General features: G+C 42.4%; 2 protein-coding genes across 3 annotated transcripts; one reads left to right on the forward strand and one right to left on the reverse strand.

Annotated features, from left to right (window-relative positions):
- Positions 1–663: 663 nt before the first annotated feature.
- LOC129761810 (uncharacterized) lies at positions 664–2,522 on the reverse strand. 2 transcript variants are annotated; one of them, XM_055759589.1, is made up of 4 exons: positions 2,303–2,522; positions 1,220–2,242; positions 1,101–1,160; positions 664–960 (listed from the first exon to the last, which is right to left on the reverse strand). In XM_055759589.1, the coding sequence occupies exons 1-4, from the start codon at positions 2,349–2,351 to the stop codon at positions 785–787; spliced, it is 1,308 nt and encodes a 435-aa protein (XP_055615564.1). In that variant the 5' UTR covers positions 2,352–2,522; the 3' UTR covers positions 664–784. The 2 variants fall into 2 exon arrangements, with proteins under 2 accessions (XP_055615564.1, XP_055615565.1); XM_055759590.1 differs by having other exon boundaries at positions 795–960; positions 1,040–1,160.
- Positions 2,523–7,924: 5,402 nt separating this feature from the next.
- LOC129761194 (uncharacterized) lies at positions 7,925–11,727 on the forward strand. Its single transcript, XM_055758908.1, has 2 exons — positions 7,925–11,193; positions 11,298–11,727. Exons 1-2 carry the CDS (start codon positions 7,925–7,927, stop codon positions 11,725–11,727), a joined length of 3,699 nt encoding a protein of 1,232 aa, XP_055614883.1.
- The last annotated feature ends 14,976 nt before the right edge of the window (positions 11,728–26,703 follow it).

Raw genomic sequence — 26,703 nt, forward strand, 5'->3', positions numbered from 1 at the left:
AGTTTGTACGAACGATATCTAGAGGTGCGATTCCTTTGAGGCACTACTAAATAACATGTAGCATGATATTTGATACTTGCAAGTGTTGTCATTGTTGTTGTTTACATGCGGTGCCAAAGATATATTGATGTAGTTATGAGATATGGAATAATGGTGCTGGTGCAACATGTATATAATCGACTGTAGCCGAGTCTATGTCAATTTCGAAAAAGGCCACCGGAATAGCCTTCGAGGTAAATTCAAGTTTTCTTGCTTCAACTATCGGACAGCAATCTATCTCAATGCTAATGTCACACACAGCGGTTTTATTCGATTCCAAGGAAGAATGAAAGATAGATACCGCACATTATTGTAACCTTTTGTTACAGGATTGTCGTTTTTTTTTGTTGATTTTTGATGTTTTTAAAAAAGTTTTCACTTTTTTGTGATAGGATATATATTTTGTTGAGTAGGGAAGTAAATGCAATTTGTTGTAATTTTATTGTAAAATCAGGCGATAATGGTGGCGTCTCGATATGGCAGGACACAGTTAGTATTGCGAGAGAAAGAGTTAGCGATAAGATGCATATAATGGATGCGATACGAATAAAAAAATCAATGAGGAATCAATCGTGCATGTGACCGTAGAAATAATGCTGCATAATATTATGAAAGATTGCCTTTATTCTTCGAATGATTTGATTTCATGTTCGATCACTTGTATGTTCATTCTGTTTTCTCTATTATATATATATATATAAAATATCAAAAAAACGTAACAGTTATTATAGTTTTTAGAATATACTTATTTGTTTCTATTTCTAACTCTGGCTGGAATCTCTGAAGGATGGTTGTTTTGTATGAGGCGTTTCAGTCGACTTGCTTGTTGTCGTTTCAATGCTTCTTGCCGTTTTTTCTCGATTTCCTCCTTAGTACACCATCTTTCCTGCAGTACCTTGTCACGCGATGTTGAAAATGAGGCTGAAAATTAAAAAAAAACATTTCAAATCATTTTGATAAATTTTCAAATTAGGTTAATTATGAAAATTCGATAACTCACTGCATTCCACTCGAAAATGTATTATTCAACATGATATAACAATTAATTATTTTACACTTACTGGTTCCAAGCTTCAAATCATCAGATGGAATGTATTGGTCCTTATGTATTGTCGGTTTGGCTGCAATGTAGATATAATGTATTTATTTAATCCCGCAACACGACAAATCATTTAATTACCATTTGAACTACTTGAGTTTACTGAAAAATTATTTCCTGTTGTCTGTTTCGTGGAATTATGACTGTGAATACTGTTTGGAACAGGTTTGTGTCTAGGAGATTCTGGCATTGATTTATGTCGTGTAAATGGAACAGTCTTTGTCGAGCTCGAATTTGACGATTTCGGAACCGAGTTTACTTCCAAGATTTTCTGCTCTATCATTTGCGAAGCTTCAATTAGATAATCATCCAATTCTGAATCGTTAAACAAATCATCCTGAATGGAGTTTAGATTATCTGACGTAAGACTTTTGACCAAAGATCGCCGTTTCCCCGGCGGTTTTTCTATGACATTTCGTGCATCAACTTTAGTTGTTTCTGGTGGTTCTCTAGCCGTGCTTAGACCTTTATTTTCAACTATCTGGCTTGCCTGTAGCAAAAGACTATCGAAACATGAATCATTAAAGGAATCGGATTGACTTCGAAAATTTTCTTCTTCTGTTTGCTGTGGTGGATCATTTCTGCTCTGTTCTGATAGTGGGCAATTTGCTTCGTTAGGAAGCGAAAACGAAATGAACATGTTTTCGCAACCGGGCGACGAAGGGATACGAGATGTTGCCGAATCTGTTTCAATTTCGAAACAATCTTCTTCTTCACAGCTATTTGGGGATTCAGTGCGTTTTTGTAGTAATTTCAATTCTGACTGAAATTTATAGAATCCTGTTAACTCGTCCGATTTTTTCTGTGTTCGTGAGCGTTTTAAGTTGTTGTTGGACAATACATTAGACAACAATAGCGGCCTCGGACGTTGCTTACATGCAGTTGCGATTGTCCTTTTAGGACTATTCCACTCCCACGACACACCAGTAAGTAAATTGTTTGTATCTTGCGACATTGGAATTGGTAGAGAATCGTTGTCCAAAAGTAACGGAGAACCATCGTTACATACTTTTCTTGCATCTACTGATGAATTGCTCGGAGATGTGTTAACATTCGGCTCAATTTTCGTCAATTGGGCTCGAGTGATCGGAGATTTAGGAGAGTCTATAAATATAATAATTTATAGTAAACATTGAAACACAAATTACCGAAAAATATGCTCACCGCATTTACGAACAAGAGATAGACTCGAGCGATTCCGACGAGATCCCATAATTCCACTTGGGTTGTTTTGAATAATATTTCTGTATGTTCAAGTCTATCTGCTTTAAATGTTAGTTTATATGAAGTATAAGTAACGAAAATGAGATTTATTTTTAAAGATTTTCTGAAAGACTGTTAATCAAAAACGAATACCGTATGTTTATGTCGAACTGTCATACGAGCGCGGGTAAAATTCGGCGAGCATCACAAGCATCACAGTGACATTTAAAAAAACATGGTGTTTCGAGTAGTGGTGATCTTACTCGTTGAAATCGTTTTGCGGCCATCTTGAAAGTTTACTGTATTTTGTTCGTGAACAGAGCACAATACGATTGTGCATGGATTATCAAAAGAATGCTTGTGATCAAACGCTCTATATCTCCCTGAATTGGGCTCCCCGCTGACAGTTCTGTTTGTAAAAAAGTCGTTTGTTTAATTATTGGTTTTCATTAGACAGTTTCAGAATTCATAAGTATTTTCAATGAAAAACTCAAAACAATCGGCAGATTTACACTTCAATAATTACTGTTTACTATTTACCAAATTCTGCAGAACGAATTTCTCAATATTTTCCCAGGTTTTAAAAATTGCGGTCTTGAGTTCATTAACACGCGCATAGGTCGTGAGACCGAGAAATCAATAATTCTTTCATTTCTCAGAAAATATCAACACTACGACTTTGTGATTCTCTTTATACTCCTCCCTCCCCCTCCGTAGACAAGCATAGACATTTTCATACCCCTCCCCCTGTTGTGCACGTGGACATTTTTCCTTATTTTATCAGAATAATTTAGAAAATGACATGATTGCACATAAAATAAATTTTAATTCTATTTAAGTTTATTTTGTTTCAAATTTTACTAGCTGTACTCACGCTTTACTGTGACACATTGAAGTTTTTTGACAGAGAAATGACAAAAACTCATATTAAACACATGCAAAACAAAGCATGTGTTTAATATGAGTTTAATTTTGAAATACTTGTAATACTTTGTTTTTCTATTATCTGCGAAGCCATGAAGCCTATCTGGTTTATCAACACGGAAACGTGCAAAATACAGTTGAATAATCCGCATCCGAATATAAATTACACAATTCTGAAGACATATCTTGAGCAACGCCAATCGAATAAAAATGAACGGTTTTGAAATCTTTATCAGAAACAATTTAATTGATTTATGTCGTGTAAATGGAACAGTCTTTGTCGAGCTCGAATTTGACGATTTCGGAACCGAGTTTACTTCCAAGATTTTCTGCTCTATCATTTGCGAAGCTTCAATTAGATAATCATCCAATTCTGAATCGTTAAACAAATCATCCTGAATGGAGTTTAGATTATCTGACGTAAGACTTTTGACCAAAGATCGCCGTTTCCCCGGCGGTTTTTCTATGACATTTCGTGCATCAACTTTAGTTGTTTCTGGTGGTTCTCTAGCCGTGCTTAGACCTTTATTTTCAACTATCTGGCTTGCCTGTAGCAAAAGACTATCGAAACATGAATCATTAAAGGAATCGGATTGACTTCGAAAATTTTCTTCTTCTGTTTGCTGTGGTGGATCATTTCTGCTCTGTTCTGATAGTGGGCAATTTGCTTCGTTAGGAAGCGAAAACGAAATGAACATGTTTTCGCAACCGGGCGACGAAGGGATACGAGATGTTGCCGAATCTGTTTCAATTTCGAAACAATCTTCTTCTTCACAGCTATTTGGGGATTCAGTGCGTTTTTGTAGTAATTTCAATTCTGACTGAAATTTATAGAATCCTGTTAACTCGTCCGATTTTTTCTGTGTTCGTGAGCGTTTTAAGTTGTTGTTGGACAATACATTAGACAACAATAGCGGCCTCGGACGTTGCTTACATGCAGTTGCGATTGTCCTTTTAGGACTATTCCACTCCCACGACACACCAGTAAGTAAATTGTTTGTATCTTGCGACATTGGAATTGGTAGAGAATCGTTGTCCAAAAGTAACGGAGAACCATCGTTACATACTTTTCTTGCATCTACTGATGAATTGCTCGGAGATGTGTTAACATTCGGCTCAATTTTCGTCAATTGGGCTCGAGTGATCGGAGATTTAGGAGAGTCTATAAATATAATAATTTATAGTAAACATTGAAACACAAATTACCGAAAAATATGCTCACCGCATTTACGAACAAGAGATAGACTCGAGCGATTCCGACGAGATCCCATAATTCCACTTGGGTTGTTTTGAATAATATTTCTGTATGTTCAAGTCTATCTGCTTTAAATGTTAGTTTATATGAAGTATAAGTAACGAAAATGAGATTTATTTTTAAAGATTTTCTGAAAGACTGTTAATCAAAAACGAATACCGTATGTTTATGTCGAACTGTCATACGAGCGCGGGTAAAATTCGGCGAGCATCACAAGCATCACAGTGACATTTAAAAAAACATGGTGTTTCGAGTAGTGGTGATCTTACTCGTTGAAATCGTTTTGCGGCCATCTTGAAAGTTTACTGTATTTTGTTCGTGAACAGAGCACAATACGATTGTGCATGGATTATCAAAAGAATGCTTGTGATCAAACGCTCTATATCTCCCTGAATTGGGCTCCCCGCTGACAGTTCTGTTTGTAAAAAAGTCGTTTGTTTAATTATTGGTTTTCATTAGACAGTTTCAGAATTCATAAGTATTTTCAATGAAAAACTCAAAACAATCGGCAGATTTACACTTCAATAATTACTGTTTACTATTTACCAAATTCTGCAGAACGAATTTCTCAATATTTTCCCAGGTTTTAAAAATTGCGGTCTTGAGTTCATTAACACGCGCATAGGTCGTGAGACCGAGAAATCAATAATTCTTTCATTTCTCAGAAAATATCAACACTACGACTTTGTGATTCTCTTTATACTCCTCCCTCCCCCTCCGTAGACAAGCATAGACATTTTCATACCCCTCCCCCTGTTGTGCACGTGGACATTTTTCCTTATTTTATCAGAATAATTTAGAAAATGACATGATTGCACATAAAATAAATTTTAATTCTATTTAAGTTTATTTTGTTTCAAATTTTACTAGCTGTACTCACGCTTTACTGTGACACATTGAAGTTTTTTGACAGAGAAATGACAAAAACTCATATTAAACACATGCAAAACAAAGCATGTGTTTAATATGAGTTTAATTTTGAAATACTTGTAATACTTTGTTTTTCTATTATCTGCGAAGCCATGAAGCCTATCTGGTTTATCAACACGGAAACGTGCAAAATACAGTTGAATAATCCGCATCCGAATATAAATTACACAATTCTGAAGACATATCTTGAGCAACGCCAATCGAATAAAAATGAACGGTTTTGAAATCTTTATCAGAAACAATTTAAGTTCACGATTTTTGAACACTTACAAATAAATGTGTTGCTATCACACATATTCAATAAACTCACAATATTCAATATTCAATACAAGAAGGTTAATTTACGTTCACAGCTTCGTTTCAGAAGTGTGCTTATTCCATCTGGAAATCTTAAAGCTTCCTGAGACGTTGGCAATTGCAGCAACAATCTTTGAAGTGGATTGTATATTGTGCATATAGCGTACAAAAACGAACAAAACAATTTTATATACATAGATTTTTTTTATCAATTAAAAAAAAATTTCAAGAAAAGATAAAGCCTTTTTGGTTTGTGTTCCGAACAGCACCGAGCACAAATCACCAGTGGGTTATCCAGCGTTACAGGAACCCGTGACTGAAGACATTGCAGACGAAAAAACAATAGATTGACAGATCATGAACACACAATTGTCAAACACTCACTCACACATACGAATACTAAAATATCTAAAAAATAACATGTATACTAAAATATATCTAATAACATAACATTCAGACAAACAACAAATCACAAAGGAACACATTGGACGTATAATTAAAAGCAGCACAGTTCAAATCTGGTTAAAATACAAATATTAGCACCTTTCGTGGGACAGCAGATTTCTAACACAAGTAGGACTAAAAACGTAATTATTTATAAATTAAACATGAATTATAATAAAACCAAATAAAAATTACAGCTTAAAAGCAACTCAAAATAACCTCCAAACGAGTTTGCTAAACGGTCCGAAGTCTTGTCGGCTGTGCCAACAAACTTTTAAGGTTTTTAAGCGAAAATCTTGCTAGATGCCAAGGTCGAAGAACGCTCCCGCTGGTTCGAATCCGCTTCCAGCTGCCGATGAACGATGCTCATGCGGTCGTCCGGATGAAGCTGAAGCGAACATGGTACAATGCGAGCGCTGCACCCGATATTACCACTACACTTGTGCTAACTTGACAGCTAGCATTGAAGCGGAAGATCGACATTTCGTGTGTGCGGCCTGCATCCCGCCGGCTGTACAGCTCCCAAGTGTCGCAAGCTCAAGATCCAGTCGATCAACAGCGAGTGCCAGAGCCAGAGCAGTGCTTGAGCTTCAACGTCTGGAGGAGGAAAAGGAGGTGGAGAAAAGGTATCTCGCCAAAAAGTACGATGTTCTCCAAGCTCAACTGGACGAAGAGGAAAACGGGAGTGTCAGAAGTCGTCGATCGCGTCGCAGTACACAAAGGATACAGGAATGGGTTCAGCAGTTAGTCCCGACTACGAGTGTCAGTACCGGGTTACCAATCCCCACTAGTATTCCGTCTCGGACCGGAACCCTACCGAAACAAATCCTTTCAGTACCAGCACCGCAAGTGATGCCAATTACATCCGAGCTCACCGCACAAAATGTGCAGTTGCAGCCTACCGTTCTTAATCCAGTCAGTACCGTATGCAACAATATAGCTCCAGCCAATACTCGAGTGTCTGTTCCTCGCAATATGGGTATGCAGCTTTCCAACACAACCAACGCTAGTGGTTTACAAAGTGAAGCCATTGGAGGATTAGACAACTACCCGTTCCGGCAGAATCACCAGGTGGATTTTTCTATCTCTGCAACGCAGCATCCCGATGATCTGATGCAGCACCTGTTTGAGCTGCGAAAACGAATGGATGGTCTACAGCTGCAGCTGGCGAAAGAGCCACCTCAGAACACACTACCAGTCACAGCACCCAATCTGTCGGCATCGCAGATTGTTAGCAACTGATTCCTGAGTATGAGTTTCCAAAGTACAAGGGTAATGAACTTGTTAGCAGTTCGGTAAGTCAGACGTGCTCAAAGCCAGTAGACACTATCAAGAGAGGTGTGTTAACGAATACAACAAGCATTTCAATTTTCGATAAAACCCCGCCGTGTACAATGCCAGTTGAATCAATAAATTATAATGCACCTCCCACTTCGACCGGTCCATGCCAAACCCCCCCTGCCTTGTCGTTCGTTCCGTCGCTTATGAGTACTCCGCAGCATCGCATTCCACCCCCCTCCGCAAATACAGTGTCCGCTTGTTTATCACCAATCGTTTCACCGATGGTTATCGCACCTATTTCCAATCCCGCCACCGTTTCGAGACAGTTATTCTGTGGTCCCAGTTTACAACAACTCTCTGCCAGACAAGTCGTTCCCAGAGAACTTCCTATCTTTTCGGGCGATCCAGTCGAGTGGCCGTTGTTTCTGAGCAGCTTTCAGAATTCTACAGAGATGTGTGGATATTCAGATGGAGAGAATTTGATGCGTCTTCAACGTTGCCTTAAGGGAAACGCATTGGAAGCGGTCCGGAGTTATCTGATGCTTCCGTCGTCAGTACCTTCGATCATCGATACACTGAGAACATTGTATGGGCGTCCAGATTTGATCATCAGTTCGTTGTTAGCTAAGATACGAGCAACCCCAACACCTAAACCCGAGAAATTGGACACGTTGATAAGCTTTGGGCTGGCCTGCAAGAATCTTTGCGGACATCTTCGAGCAGCTGGGCTTAACGATTACCTGTCGAACCCCATGCTTTTACAGGAACTGGTGAACAAATTGCCTGCGAACATAAAATTGAATTGGTCCCTCTTCAAGCGACAACAACGAGTCGTAGATCTCACTACGTTCGGTAGCTATATGGACGACATAGTAACGGCGGTCAGTGACGTCACCTTCACTTACGAAGCCGATGAGCATCGCGTGAGCAGGCACGAGAAACCCAAACCCAAAGAAAAGTTGTACGTGAACGCACACGCTACAGACATTTCGAAGCCGAATATCAGCATAGTCAACCACAAAGGAGTTACACCGAAGCCGTGTCCAGTCTGCCAAAAGGAAGGGCATAAGGCTAAGGACTGCTACACTTTCCGAAGTATGACCTTGAACGACCGATGGAAACTCGCCCAAGAGCAACATTTATGCCGCCGTTGTCTGGTATCTCATGGAAAATTTCCGTGTAAAGCGTCCACTTGCGGTGAGAATGGATGTGAGGAACGTCACCATAAACTTCTTCATCCTGGAAAGCCACTGGTGTCACAGATCGTTGAAGTTCCGAAGACAACTAGTATGGTTACTGTGCATCGCAAACTCCAACCAACTATCCTTTTCCGAATACTGCCTGTAACACTGCATGGGAATGGCAAAGTCATTGATACATATGCGTTCCTAGATGACGGTTCATCCACCACACTGGTGGAATCCCACATCGCAAAGGAATTGGGAGTGAGAGGCGACGTAAATCCACTCTGTCTTCAGTGGACAAATGACATCGAGCGTACAGAAAACGAGTCACAACTGATTAATCTGGAAATCTCTGGTGATGGTCATACGAAACGGCATCCATTAAGAAGGATCCACACAGTTGAAAAAATGAATCTACCAGTTCAGTCACTGAATTATTCGGAAATCAGTCAACAATTTTCTCATCTTCGTGGGTTACCAGTCCGTAACTATAAAAGTGCAGTTCCTACCATTTTAATCGGTTTAGACAACTCATATTTAAAAACATCTCTGAAATGTCGTGAAGGTTCCAGAAATGAACCGATTGCTTCCAAAACTCGGTTAGGTTGGACGGTTTATGGAGCCATCAACGCTGGTCCTGATTCTAAGGTCCAGTTACAGTTTCACATCTGTGCTCGTTCGCCCGATCAGGAGCTCCATGATCTCGTGAAGGACTTTTTCGCTTTGGAAAGCGTTGGTTCAATTTCACCGATCGTAGAAAGCGACGATGACATTCGTGCAATACTTGAGCGCACTACGGTTCGAACACCTACGGGGAGATTTCAGACGGGCTTGCTGTGGAAACACGACTATATTCAGTTTCCAAACAGCAGACCAATGGCGGAAAGAAGACTCCAGTGCCTTGAACGTCGCTTGGCGTCCAAACCAGAGCTTTACGACAAATTGCGAGGGCAGATGAAGGAGTATCAATCCAAAGAATATGCCTACAAACTCAGCCAGGTGGAACTAGCCGCATTAGACGCGAATAGGACTTGGTTCTTACCGTTGAACGTCGTAATCAATCCAAGAAAGCCAAACAAATTACGTTTAGTGTGGGATGCTGCAGCCAAGGTCCAGGGTCAGTCATTGAACTCCAATCTACTAGCTGGTCCTGATCTCCTTACTCCGCTTCCCGCTGTACTTTGTCCATTCCGACAATTCCAAGTCGCCATCACAGCGGATATTTCGGAAATGTTCCACCAAATATTGATACAACCGGAAAATCGATCGGCGCAGCTGTTTCTTTGGAGAGATCATCCGTCGAAACAATTTGAGGTTTTCGCAATGAAAGTGGCGACGTTTGGATCTACGTGCTCCCCATCCGCAGCACAATTCATAAAAAATCGAAACGCTCAAGAATTTTCTAAGCAGTTTCCACAAGCGGCTGAAGCGATCTTAAAACATTACTATGTGGATGATTTTTTGTACAGTGTAGACACGATGAAGGAGGCGGTACAAATTGCGCAACAAGTGAAGGAAATCCACTCAAAAGCTGGCTTCCATATCCGTAACTGGCTCTCGAACTCCAGCGACTTTCTAACACGGGTCGGGGAAAGGAACGTGGAAACGTCGAAGTACTTCGCAGCGACCAAGTCAACTACTAGTGAACGAGTTCTCGGCATGATTTGGAAACCAGATCCAGATATTTTCGTGTTCCAAGGGTTGTTTCGCGAAGAAATGCTACCGCTGATCCAGGGTAATTACATTCCAACCAAGAGACAGACCCTTCGGATCGTGATGAGCATATTTGATCCCTTAGGATTGGTAGCTGTTTTTGTGGTCCACGGAAAAATGCTCATTCAGAACATCTGGCGTTCGAAAATCGGATGGGACGAGCGTATACCCGATGAGCTAGTTAGTCAATGGGAGCGCTGGTTGACCCTGTTGCAGCAACTTGAGCAAATACAAATACCCCGAAGTTACTTTCCTGGCAGTTCAAGTGAGATCTATCGTTCATTTGAGCTGCATATTTTCGTGGATGCCAGTGAGGAGGCCTTTGCCGCTGTCGCTTATTTCCGAATCATCGAACAACAAACAGTTCGCTGCGTTCTTGTTTCAGCGAAGACAAAGGTTGCTCCACTAAAGCCCATATCGATTCCTAGATTGGAATTAATGGCGGCCGTTCTTGGGGTGAAACTTGCCAAATCGGTCGGAGAATACCACACCCTAGCTATTACACGCAGAGTATTTTGGAGCGACTCCAGCACCGCACTTTCGTGGATACGTTCAGACCAGAGAAAATATCGACAGTTTGTTGCATTCCGGGTGACTGAGATTCTTGAGAATTCTCAGGTAGACGAGTGGCGATGGATTCCTTCTCGTTGGAACGTAGCGGACGAAGCAACGAAGTGGGGCAAGGGACCTTCTATCAACAACAGTAGTCGCTGGTTCCAAGCACCAGCTTATCTCTATCAGCATCCTGATCTATGGCCTCATCAAGATCTACGTGTTACAGAGACACCAGAAGAGCTTCGCCCATCCACATTCACCATCAAATTGCAATAGTTGAGCAGCTGATTGTGTTCGGAAGGTTCTCAAAATGGGAACGCTTGGTGCGAGCTGTAGCGTATGTTCTCAGATATCTTTGGAAACTGCACCGCAGAGTCAAAAAGCAAACTGCAGGAACGACGAATTGGTTGAATCAGGACGAGTTACGAAAGGCAGAGTCAGAGATTTTTAAGCAAATCCAGCAAGAGGCTTACGGAGATGAAATCATCACACTCATTAGAAATAAGCAGCTACCGATGGAACAGCAACTAGGTTTGGAGAAAACGAGCAAGCTTCGCAAGTTATCACCTTTTCTGGATAAGCACAGTGTCATTCGTATGGACAGTAGAGCTTCGATTTCCGAGTACTTGTCAACAGACTTCAAGTTTCCTGTAATCCTTCCGAAAGGCCACTATGGAACTCAGTTGCTGATAAATTGGTACCATCGTCAACTCAAACATCGGAACGCAGAGACAGCAGTGAACGAGATGCGTCAGAGATTCCACGTATCAGAAATGAGAGCGGCGTTTCGACAGGTCAGATAACTTTACCAATGGTGTAAGATCTACAAAGCGGTCCCTGCAGTACCTAGGATGGCTCCCTTGCCCCCAGAGAGGACCACATCCTACATTCGTCCATTTTCTTTCGTTGGCGTGGACTACTTTGGACCAATGTTAATCAGACAAGGACGCAGTGATGTGAAGCGGTGGGTGGCGATATTTACTTTCCTCACTATACGTGCTGTGCATTTAGAGGTGTCGCACAGCTTGTCCACGGAGTCCTTTAAACTGGCAATTCGGAGATTCATCGACAGGAGGGGGGCTCCTGCCGAAATATTTAGCGATCAGGGAACCAACTTTGTTGGTGCAAACAACGAGTTGAAGAAGGAGTTGCAGCAAATGTACACAAGTCTGGCTTCAACGTTCACTAATACAGCAACGCAGTGGCGTTTCAACCCTCCGCTTTCACCGCATATGGGGGGGTGTTGGGAACGCATGGTCCGGTCAATCAAGAGTGCTTTGGCTTCGTTGTCTACAATTCGTAAGCCGAGCGATGAAATGTTTTTGACATTGTTGGTCGAGGCGGAGTCGATCGTGAATTCGCGGCCACTTACCTATTTACCAATAGAATCAGAGACGCACGAAGCACTGACACCGAACTGCTTCTTGATGCTGAGTACGAGTGGAGTAAATCAACCAACGAGGCACTTCATCGACGACGAGAAGTTGGGAGCATACTCAACCTGGAACACATGCCAACAACTTTTAGACCAGTTCTGGAGTCGTTGGGTGAAGGAGAACCTCCCAACAATTACCAAGCGGACGAAGTGGTTCAACGACTGCCGACCAATTCAGGTGGGGGATCTCGTAGTCCTAGTTGAAGAACATCTTCGTAACGGGTGGCTGCGATGACGTGTACTACGAGTATTCCCAGGTCGAGATGGTCGAGTACGCAGTGCGGTAGTGAAGACAGCTTCGGGAGTCATGCATCGGCCAGTGGTCAAAATGGCAGTTCTGGAAGTTGCAGGTACAACTGGAGTGAACTCGCAGCAATACGGGTCGGGGGATGTTCCGAACAGCACCGAGCACAAATCACCAGTGGGTTATCCAGCGTTACAGGAACCCGTGACTGAAGACATTGCAGACGAAAAAACAATAGATTGACAGATCATGAACACACAATTGTCAAACACTCACTCGCACATACGAATACTAAAATATCTAAAAAATAACATGTAAACATTCAGACAAACAACAAATCACAAAGGAACACATTGGACGTATAATTAAAGCAGCACAGTTCAAATCTGGTTAAAATACAAATATTAGCACCTTTCGTTGGACAGCAGATTTCTAACACAAGTAGGACTAAAAACGTAATTATTTATAAATTAAACATGAATTATATTAAAACCAAATAAAAATTACAGCTTAAAAGCAACTCAAAATAACCTCCAAACGAGTTTGCTATACGGTGGTCCGAAGTCTTGTCGGCTGTGCCAACAGTTTGTTTTCAATGCTTCTACAGATTTTGAAAATGTATTCCCAATAACAATTCAATCAACCTGATTATTTGGCTTCCATTTGATTCATAGAAAGTTTCAGTAAAAATATGTACTACAGAGGTATTCTCTATCGAATGAAAAATTCTCCTTTAATTTTGAATTGAGAATATTTCATGAAATAATGAACGCACAGCAAATCTGCCCATCGCAATCTTGAAAATATTTTATACAAGGTCCAGTTGTTGCTTTGACGGATGCATCATTTTATAACAGAGTTACAACGTTTCAAAAATCACTCAAAATTTCGATGTCGCGTTTTGCTTCTCGATTTTTTTTGTCGAGTGTAGTTCTTTGCCCACTTCGGAATACGATCGGTCACAGGAAATGTCGGTTCATTTACACACTCGATTCACTTTTAGTCCCCAGCGTAATACGAAACCTTTTCCGCAATAGTTCAGGATATTTTCAGAGAGTACTAATAGCGTATTAAAAATATTTTCAATATTTATATTTTTTCAACTGCTTATTGACCATTCTGCATTGAGTGTCTAATTAGCATTCTACGCAAAATTTTCTTATCTTTCGAATGAACAGTATACTTATTCTAAGTAGCGTGCTTTCTAAATGAGAGTCAGTTCAAGACATAATATTAGTCCCAAGAAAAGTTCAACAATATCCTTGTTGAGAGTTGACCATATGCGTAGGATTTTTTCATCAAATATGATTCTCTATCGCCTCCTAAAATATCCCGAATCAGCTACCTAATTTAATGTATATTTTTATCAGAACACTGGCTCAATTGTTTTAAGATGACGACTAGTGATGCATGGATAAACCCATGCAAATGTAAATATTCATTCCTAGAAATTGATAAAATGAAAATACTATGGAAAAATGATTTTACACGCAATTCTGTATGAACAATTATACAGACATTATTATCGAGATATTACAAAATGTATAGAAAATTATATTTGATAAAAAATCATTTACGCGTGTCATTAAATCTCAACCATCATGGAATCGTTTATTTTTTTATAGTTTTGGTCTATGCATACCCCATAACTATAAAAATTCGATCATAGGAAATAGTTTGGTCATTCACGTGAGATACTTTTATAATACAGATTTCATTGAAGAGGATTAATGATATGAGAAAAAAATATATATGAACGTTTGACTGGGCAGCATTCTCAGGCGGCTCAATCCGTTTATTGATAAATACAGAGAATTTCTTGAATATGTGTTTTTTAATTGAATTTTGAATGTATAGGTGGTTGTATTAAAAAAAAAATCTTCCTGTTCACGTGGACTCAGTCTATATCTCCTCCTCCCTCTCCGTGGACAAGCGAGGACATTCTCTTACACCCACATACCGAGTGGACAACTTTAGGGGGGCGTGGGTTACGAAAATGACCACGCTTGTCCACGGTGGGGGAGGAGAGAGCTTAGATAATGTCCACGTGGATACGTTAGACGCGTATTTTGGAATGAAAATTATTTTTGTATTTAACAATAAGTCTATTCATTCGCTATCCAACTCTTGACGAGTAAAGTTCAGTGCGATTGGTATAGTGTACGAGTGAAGGTCATTGCTGTCCGCTTTCGAATTGACCTTTTGTGAAGTGGAACAAAGGAAGCAGCGCTCTTGCAGCTTGCAGCCCTTGGCGGCTGTTGAACATTGGCATAACGGGATCGCCATCGTGTGGCTGTCGTTAACGGGAATTATCATCACGTGACCGTGTGAGCTATTCTTGCGCTATTGTGTTGATCCATAGCGCGTAGCCTCTGTCTCTCCCTGGTTAGGGCAGTAGAGCGCAGTATCGGAACAACTTTTATATTAAGGTACACATATTTAATATTAATATTATTGTTCAACTCATATGTTCATTGCTTAATATTATCATCATAATTTTTTGTTTGTTTGTTTTGTTATTTTTTTTTTGAGATTATTGTTAAAATCAATAATAGATTAGAAATAAGACAAATTTTTTTGTAAAATGGAGAATAGTGGAGGATCTCCAGAGATGTCTACAATTCGTAAGCCGAGCGATGAAATGTTTTTGACATTGTTGGTCGAGGCGGAGTCGATCGTGAATTCGCGGCCACTTACCTATTTACCAATAGAATCAGAGACGCACGAAGCACTGACACCGAACTGCTTCTTGATGCTGAGTACGAGTGGAGTAAATCAACCAACGAGGCACTTCATCGACGACGAGAAGTTGGGAGCATACTCAACCTGGAACACATGCCAACAACTTTTAGACCAGTTCTGGAGTCGTTGGGTGAAGGAGAACCTCCCAACAATTACCAAGCGGACGAAGTGGTTCAACGACTGCCGACCAATTCAGGTGGGGGATCTCGTAGTCCTAGTTGAAGAACATCTTCGTAACGGGTGGCTGCGATGACGTGTACTACGAGTATTCCCAGGTCGAGATGGTCGAGTACGCAGTGCGGTAGTGAAGACAGCTTCGGGAGTCATGCATCGGCCAGTGGTCAAAATGGCAGTTCTGGAAGTTGCAGGTACAACTGGAGTGAACTCGCAGCAATACGGGTCGGGGGATGTTCCGAACAGCACCGAGCACAAATCACCAGTGGGTTATCCAGCGTTACAGGAACCCGTGACTGAAGACATTGCAGACGAAAAAACAATAGATTGACAGATCATGAACACACAATTGTCAAACACTCACTCGCACATACGAATACTAAAATATCTAAAAAATAACATGTAAACATTCAGACAAACAACAAATCACAAAGGAACACATTGGACGTATAATTAAAGCAGCACAGTTCAAATCTGGTTAAAATACAAATATTAGCACCTTTCGTTGGACAGCAGATTTCTAACACAAGTAGGACTAAAAACGTAATTATTTATAAATTAAACATGAATTATATTAAAACCAAATAAAAATTACAGCTTAAAAGCAACTCAAAATAACCTCCAAACGAGTTTGCTATACGGTGGTCCGAAGTCTTGTCGGCTGTGCCAACAGTTTGTTTTCAATGCTTCTACAGATTTTGAAAATGTATTCCCAATAACAATTCAATCAACCTGATTATTTGGCTTCCATTTGATTCATAGAAAGTTTCAGTAAAAATATGTACTACAGAGGTATTCTCTATCGAATGAAAAATTCTCCTTTAATTTTGAATTGAGAATATTTCATGAAATAATGAACGCACAGCAAATCTGCCCATCGCAATCTTGAAAATATTTTATACAAGGTCCAGTTGTTGCTTTGACGGATGCATCATTTTATAACAGAGTTACAACGTTTCAAAAATCACTCAAAATTTCGATGTCGCGTTTTGCTTCTCGATTTTTTTTGTCGAGTGTAGTTCTTTGCCCACTTCGGAATACGATCGGTCACAGGAAATGTCGGTTCATTTACACACTCGATTCACTTTTAGTCCCCAGCGTAATACGAAACCTTTTCCGCAATAGTTCAGGATATTTTCAGAGAGTACTAATAGCGTATTAAAAATATTTTCAATATTTATATTTTTTCAACTGCTTATTGACCATTCTGCATTGAGTGTCTAATTAGCATTCTACGCAAAATTTTCTTATCTTTCGAATGAACAGTATACTTATTCTAAGTAGCGTGCTTTCTAAATGAGAGTCAGTTCAAGACATAATATTAGTCCCAAGAAAAGTTCAACAATATCCTTGTTGAGAGTTGACCATATGCGTAGGATTTTTTCATCAAATATGATTCTCTATCGCCTCCTAAAATATCCCGAATCAGCTACCTAATTTAATGTATATTTTTATCAGAACACTGGCTCAATTGTTTTAAGATGACGACTAGTGATGCATGGATAAACCCATGCAAATGTAAATATTCATTCCTAGAAATTGATAAAATGAAAATACTATGGAAAAATGATTTTACACGCAATTCTGTATGAACAATTATACAGACATTATTATCGAGATATTACAAAATGTATAGAAAATTATATTTGATAAAAAATCATTTACGCGTGTCATTAAATCTCAACCATCATGGAATCGTTTATTTTTTTATAGTTTTGGTCTATGCATACCCCATAACTATAAAAATTCGATCATAGGAAATAGTTTGGTCATTCACGTGAGATACTTTTATAATACAGATTTCATTGAAGAGGATTAATGATATGAGAAAAAAATATATATGAACGTTTGACTGGGCAGCATTCTCAGGCGGCTCAATCCGTTTATTGATAAATACAGAGAATTTCTTGAATATGTGTTTTTTAATTGAATTTTGAATGTATAGGTGGTTGTATTAAAAAAAAAATCTTCCTGTTCACGTGGACTCAGTCTATATCTCCTCCTCCCTCTCCGTGGACAAGCGAGGACATTCTCTTACACCCACATACCGAGTGGACAACTTTAGGGGGGCGTGGGTTACGAAAATGACCACGCTTGTCCACGGTGGGGGAGGAGAGAGCTTAGATAATGTCCACGTGGATACGTTAGACGCGTATTTTGGAATGAAAATTATTTTTGTATTTAACAATAAGTCTATTCATTCGCTATCCAACTCTTGACGAGTAAAGTTCAGTGCGATTGGTATAGTGTACGAGTGAAGGTCATTGCTGTCCGCTTTCGAATTGACCTTTTGTGAAGTGGAACAAAGGAAGCAGCGCTCTTGCAGCTTGCAGCCCTTGGCGGCTGTTGAACATTGGCATAACGGGATCGCCATCGTGTGGCTGTCGTTAACGGGAATTATCATCACGTGACCGTGTGAGCTATTCTTGCGCTATTGTGTTGATCCATAGCGCGTAGCCTCTGTCTCTCCCTGGTTAGGGCAGTAGAGCGCAGTATCGGAACAACTTTTATATTAAGGTACACATATTTAATATTAATATTATTGTTCAACTCATATGTTCATTGCTTAATATTATCATCATAATTTTTTGTTTGTTTGTTTTGTTATTTTTTTTTTGAGATTATTGTTAAAATCAATAATAGATTAGAAATAAGACAATTTTTTTTGTAAAATGGAGAATAGTGGAGGATCTCCAGAGATGGAGATCTCCGATAATGAATCCCATTCAAGATCTGGGAAAAAACATAAACGAGTCCCTCAAAAAGAAGATAATTCTTCTGGGGACGAATCTGCTCATCCTTCCAAGCCCCCCTCTAAGAAAATAGCAAGCCTCCCTTCTGAACCCACTGTTACTTCCACTCCCCCTCTCCCATCATCGATTTCGCTTCCCCCTTCTGATGTTTCCGATCCAACCCAATCCTCGTCCTCGTCGTCGTCCTCGTCTTCTCCCTCTGTTGTCTCCGCTCCACGTGTCAGAGTTTATCCAGAAGATGCACCTGGAACTGGCCCGTGGGTTGTTTTCCTCCGGCCAAAACCAAAAGGAAAAAGCCTTAACGTGATTCAGATCATGAAAGATCTGGCCAGATACACTTCTGTATCTGAAATTCGCAGGGTTAGACCGAACAAATTGCGGGTTGTCGTGAATGAACGGAAACACGCAAACGAGATTGTTGCTGACCAACACTTCACTCTCGAATATAGAACATTTATACCCTCCCATAACGTAGAAATTGAGGGGGTGATAACTGAAACGGGTCTGACGAGCGAACAAATAAAAAAAGAAGGAAAAGGCAAGTTCAAGAAGCTTCCCTCAATGGAAGTAAAGATCTTGGACTGTCGCCAACTCGGGAAACTCTCCCATGATGGGGACCAAACTAAATTTACGCCGTCAGACTCGTTTCGAGTCACCTTTGCTGGTGCCGCCCTCCCTGACTACGTTATGGTGGACAAATTGAGACTACCTGTGCGACTCTTCGTGCCAAAGCCCATGACTTGCAACAAATGCAAGTCAGTTGGTCACACTTCAGATTATTGTGCCAACAAGGAGCGCTGTGCCACTTGCGGAGAGCAACATGAGGGGAAATCCTGCAGTGCGACTGAGCATAAGTGTCCATATTGCGGAGGATCCCCACACGCGCTCTCAGCTTGTGAAACTTACAAGAGTCGCTGGGAGAAACAGAAGCGCTCTTTAAAGGAACGCTCGAAGCGCACTTTTGCGGAAATTTTAAAGGGCGCTTCTCCACTGGCCCAACAACAACAACAACCAATCTCAACACACAATATCTTTTCCACGTTGCCAGTTGATGAAATGGAAGCGGACACAGCTAGCGGGGGCACACCGTTTATTTTCAAAGGGAATCCCCGGCGCAAAAATGTGACCACTCCCAAAGTTCAAGAACAAGTCCCCCCGGTGATACCCCCAGTTAGCTTGCCTAAAAAATCGAGTGCAGCGGACAAGCAAAATCAGGTTCCTCCTGGCTTCCGTGGGAATAGTTCACCTTCGAACGACCCAGCACTTGAGGGGACATCAAAAACCCCAACTGTCCCTGTTTTTCCGTCCAGCTCAACTTCCCAATCGGGATTTATAAAGTTGTCTGACCTTTTGGACCAAATCTTCAAGTGTTTTAATGTTTCCGACTCCATCAGAATCATTGTCATTTCAATGCTTCCAGTATTAAAGACTATTTTGCAACAATTGATGCAAACATGGCCCCTCCTTGCAATGATTATCTCTCTTGATGTCTAATTTAAATAGAGAGGTCGGAGATATCACTGTTTTACAGTGGAATTGTCGTAGTCTTATCCCTAAATTGGATACATTCAAATTTTTGATTCATAAGTTCAATTGTGATGTTTTTGCTCTGTCCGAAACTTGGCTTTCTTCGCGAGATGATATCTCTTTCCACGATTTTAATATTATACGCTTGGACCGTGATGATAGATACGGAGGGGTGCTTTTGGGGATCAATAAGTGCCACTCATTTTTTCGAATTGACCTTCCACCTATTGGAGGGATCGAAGCTGTTGCTTGTTATGCAAACATCAGAGGCAAAGACCTCTGTATTGTCAGCTTGTATTGGCCTCCGAGAGCTGCGGTTAGCCGCAAACAACTTGATGACATGTGCTCACTCCTTCCTGAGCCACGATTGATCTTGGGAGACTTCAACTCTCATGGAACTGCCTGGGGGGAACAGTACGACGACAATCGTTCATTGTTGATATATGATCTTTGTAACAACTTCAATATGACCGTTTTGAACACTGGGGAAACAACACGTGTGCCTAAACCTCCTGCTAACCCAAGTGCTCTTGACCTCTCGCTTTGCTCGAATTCACTATCGTTAGATTGCAAGTGGAATGTAATCCAGGACCCCAACGGTAGTGATCACTTGCCAATCAAAATTTCCATCACCATTGGGTCGAATTCTTCTGAATCTATAAACATGGCATATGACCTCACAAGACACATTGACTGGAAAAAATATACGGACGCGATTGCTCTAGCCATCAATTCCAGAGATGGTTTACCTCCATTGGAGGAGTATAACTTCCTTTCTCGTTTGATCTATGACAGCGCGGTTCGCGCTCAAACGAAACCCATCCCAGGTTCCACTATTCATCGAAGGCCTCCCAATCTATGGTGGGATAGCATATGTTCCAAGCTTTATGTAGAAAAATCGAATGCATTTAAAGCTTTTCGAAAACGTGGAACCCCTGAAAATTTTCAGACGTATTTGGACCTTGAAAATCTATTTAAAAACTTGATCAAAGGGAAAAAACGTGCTTATTGGCGAAATTTCGTGGGAGGTTTGTCACGAGAAACGTCAATGAAAAAATTATGGAAAGTGGCTCGAAACATGAGAAATCGCTCTTCAACGAATGAAAGCGAAGAATATTCACATCGATGGATTTTGAATTTTGCACGGAAGGTTTGTCCTGATTCCGCTCCTGTGCAAAAAATTGTTCGAGATATACCACAAGATAGGTGCGATCTTGATTCCGAGTTTTCGATGGTAGAATTCTCTCTTGCTCTCCTTTCATGTAACAATTCTGCTCCGGGATCGGACAGAATTAAGTTCAACTTGCTGAAAAATCTTCCTGATGTGGCGAAACATCGCTTGTTGAACTTATTCAATCGGTTTCTGGAGCATAATATTGTTCCAGATGATTGGAGACAAGTACGAGTTATAGCTATTCAAAAACCCGGAAAACCCGCGTCCGACTTCAATTCGTACCGCCCAATAGCAATGCTGTCTTGTATACGGAAATTGTTGGAGAAAATGATCTTGTTTCGCCTTGATCGATGGGTTGAAACGAATGGGCTACTCTTAGATACACAATATGGGTTCCGCAGGGGCAAGGGGACGAATGATTGTCTTGCGTTGCTTTCTTCAGAAATTCAAATGGCTTACGCCGAAAAAAAAACAAATGGCTTCAGTATTCTTGGACATAAAGGGGGCCTTTGATTCTGTTTCAATAGTGGTTTTGTCAGACAAATTACACTCTCGGGGTCTGCCGCCTCTATTGAATAATATGTTATATAACTTGCTTTGTGAGAAACATTTGAACTTTTCTCACGGAGATTCGGCAGTAAGTCGGGTCTCTTACATGGGCCTCCCCCAGGGCTCATGTTTAAGCCCCCTTTTGTACAACTTCTACGTAAGCGACATCGACAATTGCCTTACACAAAATTGCAGCCTAAGACAACTTGCAGATGATGGAGTGGTGTCTGTCGTAGGATCAAACGAATCCGACCTGCAAGGACCCTTACAAGATACTTTGAACAATTTTTCAACCTGGGCCATTGGGCTAGGGATCGAATTCTCTACGGAGAAAACAGAGATGGTGGTTTTTTCTAGGAAGCATTGACCAGCAAAACCAAAGCTGGTGGGGAGCCCATCCCGAAGATCTTATTATGTTGTATCGAACAACTATTCTCTCAGTGATGAAGTATGGCAGTTTCTGTTTTCAATCAGCTGCCAAAACACACCTCATTAAACTCGAGCGAATTCAGTATCTTTGTCTCCGTATTGCGTTGGGATGTATGCCCTCAACGCATACCATGAGTCTCGAGGTTTTGGCAGGCGTACTCCCACTAAAAGATCGCTTCAATTTATTATCTCTTCGGTTCCTCATCCGGTGTAAGGTTATGAATCCATTGGTGATCGGAAATTTTGAGCAATTGATCGAGCTAAATTTTCATTCTGGATTCATGAGTTCATATCATGAATTCACCTCTATGCAGGTTGTTCCTTCTTCGTATATTCCCAACCGTGTTTGTTTTCCTGACTACATCAATTCCTTCGTACATTTCGATCTGTTCATGAAGGAGAAAATCCATGAAAATCCAGATTATCTTAGATTGGGGTTCGTTCCTACAATCTTCAATGCAAAGTATGGGCGTATCAATTGTGATAATATATACTTTACTGATGGGTCCTCTATGAATGAGTCCACAGGATTTGGAGTGTTCAACGTATTTTTTAGCACCTCACACAGTCTTCAGAATCCTTGCTCGGTATATATTGCTGAATTGGCAGCGATATACTGGGCGCTGGACAGCGTCGCCTCACGACCTGTTGAACACTATTACATTATAACGGATAGTCTTAGCTCTGTCGAAGCTATCCGTTCAGTGAGGCCGGAAAAGCACTCGCCGTACTTCCTTGAGAGAATACGAGAAATTTTGAGTGCTTTATCCAGACGCTGTTATGTCATTACCTTTGTCTGGGTCCCTTCACATTGCTCAATTCCGGGTAATGAGAGGGCTGACTCATTGGCACAGGTAGGTGCAATTGAAGGCGATATTTATCAGCGTCAAATCGTCTTCAATGAATTTTATTCTTTAGTTCGCAAAAATACCATCGCTAACTGGCAACGCAAGTGGAATGAAGATGAATTGGGCCGGTGGTTTCACTCGATTATCCCTAAGGTTAGCCTCAAACCGTGGTTCAAAAGTCTAGACTTGAGTCGGGACTTTATCCGCACCTTCTCCCGACTCATGTCCAATCACTGTTCGTTAGATGCACTACTCTTTCGTTTCAATCTTGCCAGCAGCAATCTCTGCGTTTGTGGCCAAGGTTATCACGACATCGAGCACATTGTTTGGTCGTGCGAGGTGTATCTGGTCGCCAGATAGAATTTAGAAAACTCCCATAATTGGGTTCTCAAATGGGGATCAACATAGGGTGGGAGCCTGCCTGTTGGTCTCAAATGTTCCTATCTCACGCCTCCACGAAGATCATATGACGACATTTTTAGATCGGGCGTGAACTGGAAACACACACCTGGTCTTGGCTCCGAGAACGGGTGTCGAAAGTGGCTAAGTGAGGGGGTGCGAGCGAGTCAGAGCGCTATATCTCTCCCGGGGAAGGCCTCCCGGGTCATGGAGGCCTTGCCAACCCGCTGTCTCCCGGGCAAAGGAGATACACCCAGAAAATGGAGCTACGTTCACGAAGAGTAATTAGAATGCGATCACCCGAGGAGGGTCCCCGAACTGGAGCTGGTCCTGGAACGGGCGTAAGAGCGAGCGGCCAGCGGCTGGAGGGCGATGTGCAAGAGCGGGCCACCAGCCGGGTTCAACCCGAAGAGCTACCGCCACACGGAAACAGCAGCCATCGACATCACCCAAGAAACGCTGCGCCTACGAGACGTGTTGCGACTGCCAGACGACAGTCGTCCACACTTGTGGGTACCACTAGGCGCCGGATCATGCGGACACACGAAATGAATGAATTCGTGATCCGCGCCTATTACATCTGCACTGCTTTGGAGACGGACATGAGCGGTCGCCCTCGAATACTAACAATGTTCGAGGAAGCGTATCCAGAGTTCGTCGGGAGGCTTGATCAGAACGCGATGAACGCGAGGCGTAGAGCGATAGTACGCAACAACATGCTCTCCCAAACGCTAATCGACGAGATTAAGCAGCAGGTGCAGAGAGAAATAAGCTCCAGGAACAACAGAGCAAGCGATGTGTCGAGACGAAGTTCAGTACGGCTGAGCAATTCATTCGCGAGTGGGGCACGCGAATCAGCACTGTGGTGGAGGCCACAGTACTGCAACCCCCTGAGCCGGAAGACCCACAGCCAGATCAACAACTACTACGCGATCTGGTCTTCCACTACGACGAGGCGATCTCACAGTTCCGCGACACAGACCCATTGTCGCGCCCCAGGATCCCGAAGTTGCAGCATTCCCGCAGGCTGACAAGTGCAGTAAAGCTCATGAACGAGCACGTTCTTCCGCTGCACTTGGTTGATGCTGAGAACATGGAGGAGCTGCAACTGAAAGTTTACTGTGCTGCTGTGGCGACCGCCAAAAGTTTAGGATACCGTATTAGGCCAAGAGGCGGACTGCTCCAACATCTCCGTGAAAGGCGTGAGTCTCCATGGCGAAGGAGATTGGAGCAACGGATCCTAAATAAGCGCGCCGCAATTGGAAGACTGATGGCGTACAAAAGAGGCAGCAGATCGGCGAAATTATGTCGCCAAGTTGCTGTGATCGTGCGGCCTACTGAACTTCGCCAGCTGGGAGCTCACCAGCTGACGGAAAAACTCGACACACTGGTACAGCAATTGAGCGTCCTAACTAAACGGCTGAAACGTTACTCTGACTCTGCAAAGCGCCAGGAACAAAATCGGATGTTCAGAGATAACGAAAAAGCGTTCTACGACCACATTAGCGACGAGAAGCCCGACTACCGCGAAGGTTTGCCAGATATAAGCGATGTGACGAACTTCTGGGCTGGTATTTGGGAGACCCCAGTACAACATCGCGACGGGCAAATGTGGTTAAGACGGGAGGAGGAGAGTTGTGGTGAAATTGGAGAGATGCCAGCTATCATCGTCGAAGAGAACGATGTCCGCGAAGCCTCGCGGTACCTGAGGAACTGGGCAGCACCGGGCCCCGATGGTGTTCAGAACTTCTGGCACAAGAAGCTGACCGTCGCACATCAAAAGATAGCTGAGTGCTTCAACAAGGTGCTACGTGACCCACACAACCTCCCTGAATTCGCCACCCGTGGCGTCACATTCCTCCTCCCGAAAGACAGCAACACATTGAACCCATCAAAGTACAGGCCGATAACGTGCCTATCGAGTCTGTACAAGATATTAAGCAGCATCATAACCGCCAAAGTTTCTGCCCACTGCGAACAACACCATATCATCGCAGAAGAGCAGAAAGGATGCAGAAAAAATACGCATGGCTGCAAAGACCAGGCCATCATCGACGCAGCCATAGTCGGCCAGGCGGTTTATAACCAGCGGAACCTAAGCATGGCTTATATCGATTACAGGAAGGCTTATGACTCCATACCTCACTCGTTTCTCGTCCGGGTATTGGAGCTCTACAAAATTGATCCCGTCGTCGTTAGGTTCCTGCAGCATGCGATGAGGCAGTGGAGCACGTCTCTGCACCTTAGTGATGGGGAAAATGTGTTGCAGTCTAGAACGCTGCAGATAAAGAGGGGGATATTCCAAGGCGACTCTTTCAGCCCGCTTTGGTTTTGTCTGGCACTGAACCCCCTCAGTAGGACGCTCAATAGAAACGGTCATGGCTATAAAATAAGGTATGGCGACGGCGCCCACGAAGAAGTGACCCATACCTTTTACATGGACGATCTCAAGGTCTACGCTGATTCACGTCAGCGTCTAGGTGTAGCTATCCGGGTTGTCGAAGACATAAGCAGGGACATCTGTATGGAGTTCGGCCTCGACAAGTGTCGCTGTGTCCACCTGCTGAAAGGACAACTTACCGAATCCGGAGGCTACGAGGTCTATGACGGCGAGTTTATAAGAGACATGGTTCGTGGCGAATCCTATAAATATCTTGGATTCCGACAGCTCACCGGGATTCGCCACTCCGACATCAAGACGGAGCTGCGAGACAAGTTCTTGAGTCGAGTGAACTGTGTCCTGAGGACTTTCCTCAACGCGGGGAACAAGGTACGCGCGATCAACACATTCGCGGTTCCCCTGCTGACCTTCAGTTTTGGTGTAGTCAAATGGAGCAAAACTGACCTAGAGGACCTTGAGAGGAGGATGAGGAAAGCATTCAAAGAGGCCGGAATGCACCATCCTCAATCGGCACTGGAGAGAGTTTCACTACCACGCAAAGAAGGGGGACTTGGAATCGTCGACATTTCTGCACTGTGTGTTGCCCAGGTACAACAACTGCGCGAGTACTTCGCAGAACGCGCCAACCAAAACGCGCTATACCGGGCTGTCTGCGCCGCTGACAGAGGATACAGCGCTCTGCACTTGGCGCAAGCGGAGTACCAACTAAACTGCAATCTGCAGACAGTGGAGGAGAAGATTGCAGCTTGGAAGCAGAAGGCAGTGCATGGTGCTGGGGGTGGGGGTCAACTGGACCGGCCACACGTCGACAAGGCCGCATCTAATCTGTGGCTAACGCGTGGTGAACTCTCTTCAGTAGTAGAAGCCGACATGATAGCCATCCAGGACAGGATAATGCCGACGAGAAACTGCAGGCGGTACGTCTGGCATCAAGACGTTGATGACATTTGCCGGATGTGCCATCAACCAGGTGAAAACATAGAGCACATTCTGGGAGGCTGTCCCGTTTTGGCCAACGCAGCCTACACCGAGCGCCACAATAACGTGGCCCGTATTGTTCATCGACAACTGGCGCTCCAATGTGCTCTGCTGGAAGACAACGTA

Source organism: Toxorhynchites rutilus, chromosome 1 (assembly GCF_029784135.1).
Source record: "Toxorhynchites rutilus septentrionalis strain SRP chromosome 1, ASM2978413v1, whole genome shotgun sequence".
In the NCBI taxonomy this organism is placed as follows: domain Eukaryota; kingdom Metazoa; phylum Arthropoda; class Insecta; order Diptera; family Culicidae; genus Toxorhynchites; species Toxorhynchites rutilus.

Bases quoted from the DNA above. Each gene is read 5' to 3' on its own strand.
- LOC129761194 (XM_055758908.1), top strand. From the start codon at position 7,925: ATGTGTGGATATTCAGATGGAGAGAATTTGATGCGTCTTCAACGTTGC. The intron at 11,194-11,297 runs GCAATAGTTGAG...ACTGCACCGCAG, and splicing joins TCCACATTCACCATCAAATT to AGTCAAAAAGCAAACTGCAG.
- LOC129761810 (XM_055759589.1), bottom strand. From the start codon at position 2,351: ATGGGATCTCGTCGGAATCGCTCGAGTCTATCTCTTGTTCGTAAATGC. The intron at 2,243-2,302 runs GTGAGCATATTT...TTATATTTATAG, and splicing joins ATCTCTTGTTCGTAAATGCG to ACTCTCCTAAATCTCCGATC. The intron at 961-1,100 runs GTAAGTGTAAAA...TTTAATTTTCAG, and splicing joins TGATTTGAAGCTTGGAACCA to CCTCATTTTCAACATCGCGT.